Here is a 16,592-nt window from a genome sequence, read left to right on the forward strand (position 1 = left end):
CATAATGGACGGCGACTATACAACGTATAATATCTTTATAAAATATGGACGTATGTGTGGTACCAACATATGTATATAATAATACATACATATATCTTTTTATATATAAATATATAAAAGCCGATGATACCTACTCTTAAATGTATTGTGTTTAAAACATACGAGAAAACATACCTGCGTATAAACCTTCCAGCTAAGATTTAATTTAAAAATACCTACCTATGTACATATGTATATGTATATTGTTTACATATTAACATCACACAAATAGCAGACTTTTTCTCAGCTAGTGCCTTACTAAAGGCAAATATTATTTACCATTATCATAAAACAACTTTCCACAAAAAAACACATAAATTCCATTCCAAAACAAATTAAAAGTATAGTAACCTACACCTCTATCGTGTATCAAAACTGTCAAATAACAATTTTTATAAAAATAATAATTATTTTAATTATTCTAAAAAGCAAGGACCAATATAAGCCTTAACAAAAAAAAATCCTATTTGAAATGTAACTAAATTTTGTAGTTTGCTCCCGTATTATATGAATATAACCATTTCGATTTTAAAAATAAAAGCACTTCGTTCGGTGTATGCGTTTACTACAACCTTACGAGATATCTCAGTGTATTTGCGCCGGGTGCATCTGTCAGTTGGGCTTATAAAAAACTGGTTCACGGATATCAAAGGAGCCGACGCAAGCCTTCGCTTCTGTGAGATCGTTTATTCTGTGATCAAGACAAGGACCATCAACAGTATCACAGATATTCAGATGTGAAAGAATCAGGAAATCGCAGAGCATCTTTCTTGTTTCTATATTCAACATGTATCTTTGGGAATAAAGGGATTTAAGCATGGAATCCCCTTTTTACATGGTGAGAAAATTTTAAGTCAATATCCATGTATACACCGAGATTCCTACTCATGTTTTAAAATGATATGCAACTGAATGTGATTAAGAAGGTTTTGTCTTAAAGTGTATTTAGTAAATAACATAGCGACAGACTTCTTCGGATTTAGCTGCAAACAATGCCTTAAGGATTGGTCAGACAGCAATTTTAGGTCTTCATTTAAACAATGGTTGGCATATTCAGGAGTAGAAGGATCAAAGGAAAAAATTATCTGGGTGTCGTCAGCGTGAATATGATGTTTTGAATATTTTAAACACCTGACACGTTGACACATATAAACAGAATAAAGAAGGGGACCCAAAATACTTCCCTGTGATATGCCAGATGAAAGACTCCCGTCCTCTGAATATTTGCCATATCCAAACAAACCCTCTGATTCCTATCAGTGAGAAAGCTTTTCATGTGATCATGAATTGACAACAAGATCTCATGATTAAGTGTATCGAAAGCACGCATTTTTTTCATTCTTTGCTGTGACTAGTCATATAAATTGCTGCAAGTTCTTTTCTGTAATTTGCTGTAGTTTTTTTGATGAATATTGATCAAATTTAATGTTCTAGGTACTCTGATCGCAGGACGACAACCAGAAACTGTTGCCATGATGACCTGGATCACCTCAAGGCCATTTGTATTGTCCGGAAACCTGCACGGGGGTGCTGTAGTAGCCAGTTATCCCTATGACGATTCAAAGTAAGATTTTTTTAAAAAAAATCCTTAAATAATATGTGTTATTTGAAATCTGGTTTAGTACGGGAGCTGAATGCTGTAGAGAGAGTCCTAGCCCGGATAATAATGTTTTTAAGGAGCTTGCGTTGCTGTATGCCCAGAAGCATCCGATAATGCGACAAGGAACGGCTTGCAGGGATAATTTTAAACAAGGGATTACTAACGGAGCATTTTGGTATGAACTAACAGGTGAGGAAATATCAGAAATATTTCTAAGTAGTTATTTGTATGTTGGTTAAAATTATTGTTTAGAAAAAACTAAACTAACTTTTGTGTCTTTTTTTTTATTATTGATTTTGGTGTCAAAATGTGTGTTCCAGTGTAACAAATCCAATTAGGCCATTTTTGAGATAATTGTGTTTTGTTGATACCTGAAATCATCAAAAACAAGCACCAGGATGTTCAGATTTATTTATCTGTTATATTAGAGGCAAGTAATTTGTATAGATTAAAAAAAGTATGGGGTCCAAAACTGAGCCTTGGCGAACCCCTATGGTAATATTACTTTGAGCTGATGACACTCCATGCAAGTTTTTGATTACTATGGAGCATACAATCAAATGCGTTGCTCAAGTCATAGAACAAGACACTGCTAAAATTTAAGTTATTAAAAGAATCCATGACAAAATCAACAAGGTCCAGGATTGCCACAATCATATTTTTCTTTTTTTAGAAACCAAACTGGGTTGTGAATAAATAATTTTCCTCAAAAAATCTTACTAATTGCGTAGCAATGCACGTTTCAAAAATCTTGGAAAAAATTGCTAGTAATGAGATCGGCCGATAGTTTTTCGGTTTGGTATGGTTCCTCTTTTTAAAAGTAGGACTTTAGTATTTCTGCAAAAGTGTTATTTTGGAGACATCGATTTATTAGTTTGGTCAGGGGACCAATTATCACATTTTTTTATTGATTTATAGACTTGGCAAAGCCTGTACCGGATCAATTTGTGAAATAGAAAACTTGTAAGAATGTTGTATAAGAGTACAGCAAGTTTTAACACTCTGCGGAAGATTATATATTTTTTTAACCTATTATTTATTTATATACGGGAGGATCTTATTAACAAAAAAAATATTACAACAAACATTAATAACCTAAGCATAACTATAAAAAAATAATAAACAATATTCCTTAAGTAATTAGACAAAATTTGCCAAATTTGTAAACAACTTATGAAGATAATACTTAAGATTATCACTTATAAGAAATTAATAAATATCGTGATTTTATAGACAATATAACCAATAAATTGAGAATAAATTTGATCCAATTATAAAACATTTCAAACTATTTACATAATATATATAGTTATTGATTTTCAATAAAGTCAGTCAAACACCGGTTAAACCCAGAAAAAACCCTTATCAATTATATCATAATGACAATTACGCTATGTCCTAGGTAAACGCGGGTACGTGCGATGCGATAAAACGCACGCTATTGCATTGCGTGCGTTTTCACATAGGTGGCAAATTTAAATACGATATTTTAGTTAAAAACCAATGGCTTCGACATCAACTCGCTTAATTTTACTAACGGAAAACAGTGTTGTTAAATTAAAATTATTACAAAAAATTAAAAAGAGACGTGAATATAGAAAAAATACTCATAGAATGTATAGAAATAGGACCGTTTTCGGTGAATTTCATCACCTTTATCTTGAATTGCGACTAGAGGGAAGTGCTTTTCGACAGTATACTAGAATGACAATAAATGCATTTGATTATATTGTTGTAAAAATTCAAGATGCCTGCTACCACCGTACCATAAATTTTCAAAGACCTATTTCTATTCAAGAGAGGCTTTTGTTAACCTTAAGGTAAGTAACTTATGTAAAAATGTACATTTTAATTGTTTTTATTGAAGTTAAATGTATTAAGGTATAATTTACTCTTTAAATAATTTGAAAAAAATCTTATTCGAAATTTCCTTCGTTATATGCACTATTTGAATACAGAGTAGTAAAGTTGGAAGCAGGCGAAGACATAGACATACTCGAATAGGAGGAGGGCCCTGATGGCACAGTCGATGGTTGAGCAGGGAAATATGTACCAACACTTGTACTACTGGTAATATGCGGTAACATTTCTTGGATTAATACCTCTTGGAATTTGTTTCTTACCCGCAGCTACTGTATCGGATCCATTTTTTGGAAATATGGCAGTATTCGATTTTTTTAGTTTCTATATTAAGTAATTTTTCTTCCATATCAATATTCTCTTCGTGTACCATCTTTCTCTTTAAACGAGAATGGTTTTTCTTGGACAAACACGGCATATTTTTCGATTCAGCCTGTATCTGTACAGGCTCTGTTTGTTGTGAGCCATCTTTGTTGAAATTTCCTTGCGAAACGCCATACTTAGCAACTGCGAGTGGAACAATGACAGTGGCAACCACTTGCGAATCATCTACAGTGGCACTTACTAGTGACGATGAAGCACTTGGAGTCCAATTTTCGTCCGAGATGTGCGCCTCAGTATCTTCATCGTCAACTAACGAGGTCTGCAATTTTTCCAATACCGCATTGTGAGGAACATTTCCTTCCGTAATTCTAGGAGCTACTATGCACTTCATAAACTGTAGCTTAGAAAAATACTGCCATTATTTGCTTGTATATTTCTCATATGCAGCATCACCTGAATGAGGTTTACGAACTTTCTTGAATTCTTTTGCAAACTGATAGCGCAAGTTTCTCCATTTCTTTTTAGCTTCTTCCTCTAAAATAGAAAACAATGCAATAAATCAATAAATACATAATCAATAAATCAATAAATACACTGCGCGTCCGTCAAAGCAAGACACCTGGTTTTTTTGAGTAAAATTCAAACTGCTGTAACTTTTTTTAAACTTAATATTTTTTGCTTGGTTTTCAGTCGTGGATAAATTTTACCCAAGAAATCAGGTGTCCCGATTGAATGAACTGACGAGCAGTTTGGTATATTATATCCGTATACACTGTGGGTCAAAGATATTTTTGTAGAGTTATGATTAAAAATATGTATTGCTTTTTACTTAACTCCCCCTGAATATTTTTTGGTATATATGTGAGTATAGATATAATAAATTTTATTTATTTTAGGTATCTATCTACTGGAATCGCATTTAGACAGATTGCCTTTACATTTCGAATATCGAAATCATCAGTTGCATCGATAGTTGCATCGATGGAAGTCTGTAAGGCCATTTGGGACTCACTTCAGGAAACGCATATGCCCTTGCCTACCGTCAGTGATTTTGAAACTGTTGCAGTACAGTATTTTAATAAATGGAACTTTCCTAATTGTTTAGGCAGCATCGACGGAAAACATATCAGAGTTAAATGTCCAGCTAAATCAGGCAGCATGTTCTATAATTACAAAAACTTTTTTTTAATAGTTCTAATAGCAATTGTGGATGCAAATTATCGATTTTTAATGATTGATGTGGGTTCATATATTTAAGATAGCGATTCAGGAGTATTTTCTAATTCAGCAATTTATCAAAACATGGAAAATGGCACTTTACTTCTTCCAAGAGATAAGCAGTTACCTAACTCTAAAAAAACTCCCCTCGTATTCATAGGAGATGAAGCATTCCCATTAAGAACATATGTGGTGAGACCCTATCCTAGAAGACGTCTTAAAAATAATGAGGCTGCCTCATATTACAATTACCGTTTATCACGGGCCAGAATGAGTGTGGAATGTGCCTTTGGCATAAGTTCTGCCAAATTTAGAATTTTATTAAAATCTATAGAGACAAAAGTTGGAAATGCAGTTTATATTGTAAAAGCGATTTGTATTTTACACAATACTATAATCGACATGGAAGAAGACCAATTTGTCAACGGGTCAACCACTGAAAACTATCATAGTGACAACAATAATAATTTACGTATTTTAAGATCCCACAATCGTCCGACCAGGGAATCAGAAAATTTGAGAAATACATTTTGCGAATACTTTTCTTTAAACAAAATTTAAATAGACCGAATGTACGATTTTTGAATAAATGCAATAAAAATTGATTAAAAATTTACTAGGTACTCTTATTACACTTACTTGAAAATCCAATATTGTTAGCTACAGCATCCCATTCCTTTTCAACAATTAACCGATCCTTGTATCGCGGTTTTCTTTTATTCCACAAAACATTTCTTCTTTGCACTTCACAAATTAATGGATCCATCGTAAAAATCGGACGTAAACTGCGGGGAAAATATAACCGATTTTAAATTAAAGACAATGCGTGCGTTGCGGCAATCTAGTTGCGTGCGGAATGATCGTCCGACGTGACAACGCTGGACGGGCTCATTTAAATTCATGTTGTTTATTTTAAACGTTCTACGCATCGCACGCACCGCACCGCTAATATCGCATTTACATAGGACATAGCGTTAAACTCGTTTCCCAGCATGTGAAACCTATTAATAGGAGAATATTTACCATAATTCGTATGGTGTTGTTTAATCAAAAATAGTGGCATCGCTCTAAGACATCTGGTATTGCATCTAAAATTTACAAGTTTTAATAATTCAGGACAATCAATACTACCATTAAGAAGTTTATAGAAAAAAAGTAAATCACATCTGGTCCTATAATTCTCAAGTGAAATAAAAATTTAACAGGTTATTAATGTGGGGAATAAATGTCAAAGAGCTGTCAAACTGTACACCCAAATCCTTAATTTCTGTCACCCTCGAAAGAACCGTTGTATGAATATGATGAGTCAAAAGCAATACCAGTTTTGAATTTAGTAAAAGAGATAACAAAACATTTATCTATATTGAGATGCAAGCCATTAGATAGCAACCACTTGTACAGTGAATTAAGATTCTCTTGGATTCTATGGCAATCAGATGTCTTATTATGTCTAAAATCTTACCTATTTAGTAATAATAATTATTATAATATCGTGGGCTTAGAACTACAACTAGATATCTCAAAAAGTTGAACATTTTTTATTCGTTTTCTTTTTGTACTATTGGTTAACATATTATTTGGTTGTGGAAAATGGAATGCTTTATGGAAACCAAACCTGTTTCTCCCAAAATTTTTTTTTGGTTCATGAATAAACAAGTTATCCACTTGTGTTTTTGATATTCCAATTACCGATTTTATTAGTATAAGATTAAAATCTATATAATCTAATAAGATTTTATTAGATTATATAGATTTTATTAGAGTAAAACAATTTTATAAAAATATTTAAAGTCATTTATTAATAAATTGACAAAATACATCCCAAATATTAAAATTAACAACAAAAACAAACAACTTAAGCTAATCACTTTCAGATCCAGACTCCTGGCAATTATTTTTTTTATTTTATCTCCTTTGTGTGGCAAATTTTCATAAAATGGTTTATATTCTATTCCAATTGCTGGAGGAGCCTGTTTGAATAGAGAATTCAAGTCGTCATACTTTTCTTTTGATATTGGTAAGACCGACGCATATAAAGGCTTGCATTCTACTAATAACAAAGCACCCTTGGTTCTTGTTCGTTTTGTACAATCAAGACTTCTTAACTCTTCTTCTTCGAAGGACTCTTTAAACTTTATTATTATGAATGGATTTTCTTGGTGGAGCCAATAGATTTTTTGCCAGCTAACTGGTTCACCCTTTAAGTCTTCTTTGCGGATTGTCATGTCCGCGTAAGATTTCCAATCTATGAATTCATGATGCGATCTGGTATTCGTATTTCTAATCTATCGTCGAAATAGGTGATATTTAGTATCTTAATTTTAGATAATGTTTGTATTCTGTGACCCGTAATTAAAGCTAGTAAGGTAACCAGTTTTTGTGTTAATTTAGAATATGGTATTTCTTCCAATGGAAACCAAGATGACAAAAAAGTTAAAGCACAAGTAAGGTCCCATGTGGTCTGATATTTAGGCCTTGGCGGATTTTCTCTAAAGACCTTTAAGAAATCTTTTTAAGTAAGCTTTGTCTGTAGAGTTTACATTAAATACCAGTAAGAGAGAGGCATGATGAGAATTTAAGGTAGCATATGAGGCCCCCTTCTTAAATTCTGTAGATAAGAAAGAAATTAATGAATCCAAGGAATATGAATAAGGATCTTTTTGTAAATTAACACAAAAAACCCACCTTTCTTGATAATAAGAATTATATTGATTTAGTGTGCTTGGAGCTAAAGATGCCAAGACTGGATCTAGGCCTATTGCTTGAAAGAGTTCCACACAAAATTCCGGCCTCCAGGAAGAGGCTTCTCCAGAGGGGGTGTCGTTGCCTGAAAGGTGAACGTAACAAAACTTTACTAGGTTTGACAATTAAAGGCTTTGATATTAATAAACTTTTATGAATGGTGTACCACGGTTGAATTATCCAACTTGGCACCACAACGATACCTCTCGCTTTGTCATTGATAATTTTCCGTAGACATTTAGAAATTAAGCAGAATGGCGGGAATGCATAAAAGAGTTCTCCTCTCCAAGAGATTGTAAAAGCATCTACCTGTAAAGACTCTGGTTCAATCAGGTTTCCAAGAAATATAGCGTGAACATTTAGTATTCAGAAAATTTGCAAATAAATCTATATTTGGAGTTCCAAAGTGAGAACAGAGTCTTTCAAAACAATGCATGGATAATTCATATTCCGTATTTATTTTTGTTATCCTTGATTCTCGATCGGCGAGTATGTTATCAGAAGTATTAATATATGAAGCAACCAGAAGTATATTGCGATTTTCACACCAAGTCCACAAAGCTTTTGAAACTGTATTTAGAGCAAGCAATGGCTGTCGTATTATCAATTCTAATAAGAACCGAACATTTAGACAAAGATTTAACAGCGTGAAAAGCGACAACAAGTTCTAAATAATTTATATGTTTGGTCTGCTGCACCGGATCCCAAAAACCATTAGTAGCTTGACCTTCACAAAATGCTCCCCAACCGGAGCGTGATGCATCGGAACAAATTTCTAATCTGAAGTCATGACTCGAAAGTAGAGGAACACCTTTATTATAAGAGAGGGCTCTTATCCACCATTTTAAATCTATCTGTGCGGAAACTGAGATATTCATAAAGCTATTGTTCCAAATTGTGTTTTTTCCTTTGAAGGACCAGTCTGCAGCAGCGTTATAATAAACCTCGGGCAAATGACACAGTTTGTATTTTCATACATTTATTAAAAATACCCAAATAAAACACTACTACAAACACATTTTAAATGAACTGTAATAAATTTAATTCTGGTTCAAACAAAGACAGATTATAGATTGCTAGAAGCATTCGAAAAGAACTGGCCGTTAATATGTAAATTACGCGTATGTAAAGGTGAATTTGTAAATTTGTATCATCACAGTTCGCAGGGATGTTAACCCGTTGAAAACCACGCACTCTTATCGATGCAAAAAACTCTACTACTTAAAACCTTAAAAACATAAAAATAAAAATCTCTTCTCCTTAAAGGAAGTTTTTCAGAAACCTTCAAACCGGCCGCTTTCTCGGATTTTCTTTGGCGGTGCGCTATAGTACGCTTCACTTCTAAAATCTTGGGTTTTTAAATTAATATTCATATAATATAGTTCGATTCACTCATTACCTAACATCCTCCCCCCCTTGAGGTAACATCCTCAACAAGTCTCAGATGGGAATGGACAAATTTTAGTAATAGGCCTTACCAAAACACTGTTTTCGGTACGCACTTTAACTACTCGCACCTTACCATCTTTTCCGGGAAATATTTCTAAGACGCGAGCTAAAAGCCACTTTAAAGGAGGAACACCATCATCCTTTAACAGAACAATGTCATTCACTTTCAAATTCTCCTTAGCCGTGAACCATTTACTGCGGTTTTGAAGAGTGTTAAGGTATTCAACTGACCAACGCTTCCAAAAATATTGCCTGACCTTAGCGCACCTTTCATAAAAATTAAGTCGATTTTCCTGAATATTTAAAACATCTTTCTCCGGAAAACTGTTCATAGGTTCTCCGATAAGAAAGTGTGCCGGAGTCAAACACGAAAAGTCTGTAGCATCAGTCGAAATTGGACACAGTGGTCTGGAATTCAAAATTGACTCGATCTGTGCCAGGACGGTTGAAAGTTCTTCATACGTAAAGCAAGAATTCTTAATTGCCTTGTATAGCAGTGATTTTGTGCATTTAATTCCGGCTTCCCAAAGCCCTCCCCAATGTGGACTGTTTGGTGGAATGAAACGCCACTCAATCTCTTTTGTTGACAAAAAATCAATAATTACATTCTTATTGGAATTTGATTTAAAAAATTTATATACATCTTTAAGGAGATTGTTGGTTCCCTGAAAATTTGTAGCATTATCGCTGAAGATAATAGCAGGATTACCTCGACGTGCTATGAATCGTTTTAAAGTTAGCAAAAATGCCTCAGTTGATAAGCTAGTTACCAGTTCAATATGCATTGCCTTTGTGACCATGCAAATGAAAAGAGCTATATAAGCTTTTGATTTGGAAGAATTTCGAAGTCTGGATTGTTTTATTAATATCGGTCCACCGAAATCAACCCCAACTTTAAAAAATGGTCTCGCAACTGTAGTTCTGTCCGCCGGTATAGCACCCATAATCTGATTTGATGAACTAGCCCTAAATCGAAAACAAGTTGCACAAGCTTTCAAAACAGATTTTACTTGACTTAAACCATGAACTGGCCAAAATCTTGTTCTTAAATTGGCCAAAACCGTATGTGCTCCTGCATGATATAACTTTAAATGTTCCAACCTAATTAAAAGCTTAGTAACATAATGTCTTTCTGGGAGTATTATCGGAAATTTCTGATCATATGGAATATAAGAGTTTGCAAGGCGTCCATTGATCCTTAAGATTCCGTGCTTATCTAAAAAAGGATTTAACCTCTTAAGATGACTGCTTTTAAAAACCGATTGATAATTTGCATTCCCTGAATTTGCATTAACCGTTTGTTGTTTAAGATGCTCAATTTCTGAAAGAAAACATTCTTCCTGAACCAATTTAACAATTTTAAAAAGTGAATTTCTCAGCTCATTAACGGTGAGAGGTCCTCGAAGTTTAGAATTTTTTGGATTTGAATTATTTATGAAACGAATACAGAATGCAAATGACCTCTGTAACCGCGAAAAACTAGCATATCTTGTCCAATCTAGAAGAATGTTTTTACTTTGAAGTTTAGTATTGACTAAAGTGACCTTTTTCTGTTCAGGTGGACTTTCCATTGTAGTATCAAATTCGAAAGTTGAAAAATCAAAACTAGGATTTTCCAAAAACTTTGACCCATGCCACCATAGATTATTTGATATGAGGTCTTTGGAAGAGGAACCGCGTGATATAATGTCAGCTGGGTTCAACTCTGACTTTACGTAGTTCCATTGATACCCATGAGTAAGTTCTTGAATTTCGGAAACTCGGTTGGCTATGAACGTGTTCCAACGCGAGGGAGATGAGTTAAGCCAACAAATAACAATTTTTGAATCTGTCCAAAGCAAAACTCTTTTTATTTTAATCGAAAAAATTCTCATAAGTTTATGAACTAATTTGGACAAGAGCAGAGCTCCACAAAGTTCCAAACGTGGCAAAGATATTGTTTTGATTGGTGCCACACGTGATTTTGAACAGACCAGGTTAGAAGAAATGTGTCCATCTGCATGCAATCCCTTGATATATATACATGCACCATATGCAACCATAGATGCGTCGGAAAAACCATGAAGCTCAACCTCTGTTACTATATTGGAAGAAAATAAGTATCTTGGAATTTTTAAATTCATTAAATTTGTAAGACCATCAAAAAGTAAATCCCATTTTTCCCTTAAGTCAGGTGGCAACGTTTCGTCCCAGTCTAACTTTCGCATCCAAATTTCTTGCATTAATAATTTACCAATGACAATGACTGGACCTATGAGACCCAGTGGGTCAAACATTTGTGAAATTTTCGAAAGAACCAGCCTTTTAGTGACTTGCTTTAGTTGATCATGCTGTGGAATTGATATTTTAAATATATCGCTACGTGGCTGCCAAACTAAACCCAAAACCTTATTTGACAAGGTTTCATCCTGAATTTGAACGCCATTTGAATTAGAACAAAAAGAATTTAATAAGGAAGTTTCGTTTGAGCACCATTTGTGAAGTACAAAACCTGCCGAACCTAACATTTCAGTTAATTGCCTAATTAACTCAACTAATTGGTCTCTATTATTTGCAGTCCCTAAAATGTCGTCCACGTAACATTGTTTTAAAATTGCTTCAGAAGCTAAAGGATATCTTTGAGCTTCATCCTGTGCTAAGTGCTTCAAACAACGAGTAGCAAGAAATGGCGCTGAATTCGTACCATAAGTAACAGTTTGAAGTTGCAAACATCTTAAATTCTCCTCAGGAGAGTCGCGCCAAATAATGTTCTGTAAGAAAAGTTGATCCGGATTAATTCGAATCATCCGATACATTTTTTGAATATCAGCTGTAACAACAAACAAAAACGAGCGAAATCTGATCAGAATATCGAATAGATCTGGTTGAACTTGTGGGCCCTTTAACATAATGCTATTAAGTGAAATTCCACTAGAAGTTTGTGCAGAAGCGTCGAATACCACGCGCAACTTGGTGGTTAAGCTAGCTTCCCTAATTATGCAGTGATGAGGAAGAAAAACCCTAAAGTCCCTGTTTGAATTTTTACAATCGAAATCTACATACTTTGCATGACCCAAATTGACATACTCGTCAATAAAATCTTTATATTGTTTGAATAAGTTCGAATCTTTGTGTAGTCTTCTTTCCAAATAAGTAAAACGTTTATTTGCCATTGCAAACGAATCTCCCAATTTTTTGTAATCATCAACACTGGCAAAAGGTAAATCTACCTGAAATTGCCCATTTTGTAAACGCTGTACGGTCTTAGAAAATATCTGTTCACAATGTTTATCCTCGTAAGACAAAACCTTTTTTCCAGAAACTTCTTCTAACTGCCAAAACCTTAAAATACTTTCATCAAGCTCCCGAATTGAATGACAGACCGTTAATTCATTTATGTCATCAGAATATTTTCCACTGGAAACTGTTGTGGGCGCATTGCCACAAACCAACCAACCTAACCTGGAATTTTGTAGAACGGGCAAATCTTGACCCAATTTAATTATCCCAGAAAGAATGATGTCGAAATATAAGTCTGCTCCAATAAGCATGTCAATATTTGAAGTTTTAAAATAGCTGGGATCTGCTAACTTGATGTGATCTGGTATCTTAATTTTAGTAGTGTCTAGCAAAACATGTGGTAAAGGAGATGTGATTTTTTCTAAAACCGAAAATGTCCCTTCTATGTGAAAACTCCTGTCAAACTTCGACTGAAGTTTAAGATTAACTATTTTATTAACACGAGAAAAAGTATTTCCTATACCCCCAATTTTTATAGAATTAGTGAAAAATGGCACCTTTAATTTTGTAAGAATTTCCCCTGTTATAAAGCTTACTTGCGAACCTGAGTCTAATAAGGCTCGCACTGTGATTTCTTTTTTATCTTTTGTAACCAATGTGACCTTGGCTGTAGCTAATAAAACCTGTAATGTAGATAATTTACCCTGTGAAACTAAAACTGTCCGATTTGATGCCTCATCAGGCTCTGGAGTTTGATGTGTCCTTGCCTCATTACTTGAGGACCCTGTGTGTTCATTTTGTTGCTGTGAATAGCCTTGACCCCTTAAATTATTTTTCTCAGTATGTAAAAGTGTATGGTGTTTTTTGTTACAAATGTTGCACCCTCGAGACATGCATTCAGCAACAGAATGCTTTGACCCCAAGCAATTATAGCATAATTTATTGCTTTGAATAAATTCCCTTTTTTTGTCAAGATTAATATTCTTAAATTTGAAACACCAATGTATTTTATGAGTTCCCTTACAAAATGAACATAACCCATTATTGTTAGTACCCTTGTCTTGAACCCCCAAAAGAGAACTTTTTGTTTTATTTTTAAAAGTCGAATTAAACACTGAAGATGTTGAGTTTCTAGGTAATTCTGGACCTGTGATATTTTCTAAAGCTGTGCAACGTTTTTCCAGAAATTCTAATAAATTCTCAAGTGTTGGCAACACTGTACCATCTTTTTCCAGCTCATAAGCCTTATGAGTCTGGAAATCTAATTTTTGTGACAAAATATAAACCAATAAAATATCCCATGTGTCAACTGGAACCTCCAGTGCCCGTAGTGAGTTTATGTGTTGCCTAACCGTGGTTAAAAATGTTCTTATTTGAAACCCATTACCCTTATTAACTGAGTTAATGTCTAGAATCCCTTTTATGTGTGTGTTTATGATGATTAAGTTATTATCATAACGTTTTTTGAGCAAATCTAAGGCAATTGTATAATTTGCTTCCGTAAGTGGCAAGTCTTTGACAATATTTAAGGCTTCATTGGAGAGACTACCTTTTAAATATAAAAATTTTTGTATATTTGTCAATAAAGAGCTGTTATCTATCATAGCTGTGAACAAATCGATAAATGTTTTCCAATCTTCATATTTTCCGGAAAAGGAAGGTGGGTTAATATTTGGCAATTTTATTTTACCGAGGGGATCATCTGAGGAAAATTGAGAAGCATTTTGTTCAACCCTAGAATTTTGTAAATTATGTGTACTTCGTTTTTCTATAGCCGATTTTATTTTAGCCCAAGTTTTAAAATATTGATTTTCCACCCCAATACGATCATTTTCTTCATTTAAATCATTACTTTCAATTTCATCTTGAACGGTGCAGTAGTTTTCGAAAGCTGTCTGTAACCTAACTTCCCTAACCGAAAACTCATTTATTTCTATAGACATGTTGTTTTCATTTTCATTAACAAAATTTTCTATCCTAGTGATAGACCCTTTCTTAGTAGTTCTTTTTCTTTTAAGCTCATCCATGTTAATTAGTAAAATTAAATAATTAAAATTAATCCAAAAAAAAATTACACTTTAAAATAATTACCTAGTTAATTAACAGTAACAGTACCTTAACTATGTAATATACTTAGCACAAAAATAATAGTGATAAAGTCAAATTTTAATTACTACATTAAATTCAAAACCTTTGCATTAAATGTACCTCTTGCCCCAACTTAAAGAAATTAATTAAAAATGCCAAGTTACAATCTTACTACAAATATGCCAATCAGCACCAAACTGTAATATGTAATTGTATGAGAAATTATGTCTACTTTATGAATGTTTTCGTAAAAAGTCCCTATTTAAACACCTTGTTTAATTATAAAACGTGAAATAATAAGTCCCTATATTAATTAAATCGATCTGACCTTCTCTTCCTGGTAGTCCCAATGGTATGCCCTGTTTGTCTGATGTACCTTGTGCGGTACGGCCTTGCGTCTCCCGTAAATCGTATCCCTGCGTATTGTGAGTACTCCTCCTAACAGCTTGGTTCCCTAGTAAATCCTTAGTGGATGTAGTGCGATGGAAATTCTGTAGAATTTAGTTCCAAATTTCCAGTAAAAACGTCAGCGCCTAGACGTCTGTGCTTCTTATCCGTGACCCAGTAATCCAGCAACCCGTAACTGCCTCTTCTTACCAAAAGATGCGGCTCGAAATGGACCATAAATTATGTTCCAAATTGTGTTTTTTCCTTTGAAGGACCAGTCTGCAGCAGCGTTATAATAAACCTCGGGCAAATGACACAGTTTGTATTTTCATACATTTATTAAAAATACCCAAATAAAACACTACTACAAACACATTTTAAATGAACTGTAATAAATTTAATTCTGGTTCAAACAAAGACAGATTATAGATTGCTAGAAGCATTCGAAAAGAACTGGCCGTTAATATGTAAATTACGCGTATGTAAAGGTGAATTTGTAAATTTGTATCATCACAGTTCGCAGGGATGTTAACCCGTTGAAAACCACGCACTCTTATCGATGCAAAAAACTCTACTACTTAAAACCTTAAAAACATAAAAATAAAAATCTCTTCTCCTTAAAGGAAGTTTTTCAGAAACCTTCAAACCGGCCGCTTTCTCGGATTTTCTTTGGCGGTGCGCTATAGTACGCTTCACTTCTAAAATCTTGGGTTTTTAAATTAATATTCATATAATATAGTTCGATTCACTCATTACCTAACAGCTATTATAATTTTGATCGCTTTTTCGTAACGCTAAAAATTTCTCACGTTCTAAAGTTTTTAAATGGACCCACCCATACTGAATAGCTGGGCAAACCGCTACTAATCTGCCTAATAATTTTGCAAAAGAATGTATAGATACTCTATTTCTTTTAATTATTTCCACAATATTTAGTATAAGCGATAACTTGTTTTCCTCTGGTAACAATAGTAAAAGCCGCTGCAATTAAAAAAGAAGCCTAAATACTGGCATCGTTGAGAAGGGACCATAGAGCTCTTCTTGACATTTATAATAAATCCCAGAGATTGTAAGAAGTGTGAGGTAAAGAGTATATCTTTGCTCCCCTCTCTCTTTGTTTTGCCAATAATAATAAGATCATCTAAGTATGATACACAGGTTATATTATTTGTTCGGAGATACTTAATTACCACTCTCATTATTTTTGTAAATAAAAGGGGGGCCGTGCAAAGACCAAAGGGAATACAGTGAATACTTACTATCCCACTTAAACATCAAGTATTTTTTGTACCTATTAGGAATAGTAATGAGAAAATAAGCATCTTTTAAATCTAATGTTGTAAAGAAACAATCTTTATATATCAATTGTAACACTGTCCGATAATCCTCCATTTTAAAATGAGGGGGGTCAAGAAAAAGATTTATTTTTTTTAAATTTAAGATAAAGCGAGAAGTACCATCTAATTTAGGTACTAGGAAAAAAGAAGAAAGAAACTGATTTGACTGCGGACAAGTTTCTGAAACTGCCCAATTCTTATAAGTTTATTTATACTTTCCACCATATCTTTTGAATTGATTTGATTCAAATTTATTACAGGCTGTTGTAATTGTTTTGGTTTCCTGATAAAGGGTATTTTGTACCCAGAAAGCCATGCCAAAATCTTGG

The 16,592-nt window shown here is 33.7% G+C and overlaps 1 protein-coding gene across 1 annotated transcript in view; it reads left to right on the top strand.

Moving 5' to 3' along the window:
* The window catches only part of LOC126733570 (carboxypeptidase D), a 79,654-nt gene that overhangs the window by 13,633 nt on the left and 49,429 nt on the right, over nucleotides 1–16,592 (top strand). The window contains exons 3-4 of the mRNA XM_050436920.1: nucleotides 1,474–1,603; nucleotides 1,662–1,828. Coding sequence (XP_050292877.1) covers nucleotides 1,474–1,603; nucleotides 1,662–1,828 — 297 coding nt within the window. The remainder of the gene's footprint in view (nucleotides 1–1,473; nucleotides 1,604–1,661; nucleotides 1,829–16,592) is intronic.

Source organism: Anthonomus grandis, chromosome 2, assembly GCF_022605725.1.
Source record: "Anthonomus grandis grandis chromosome 2, icAntGran1.3, whole genome shotgun sequence".
NCBI classification, from domain to species: domain Eukaryota; kingdom Metazoa; phylum Arthropoda; class Insecta; order Coleoptera; family Curculionidae; genus Anthonomus; species Anthonomus grandis.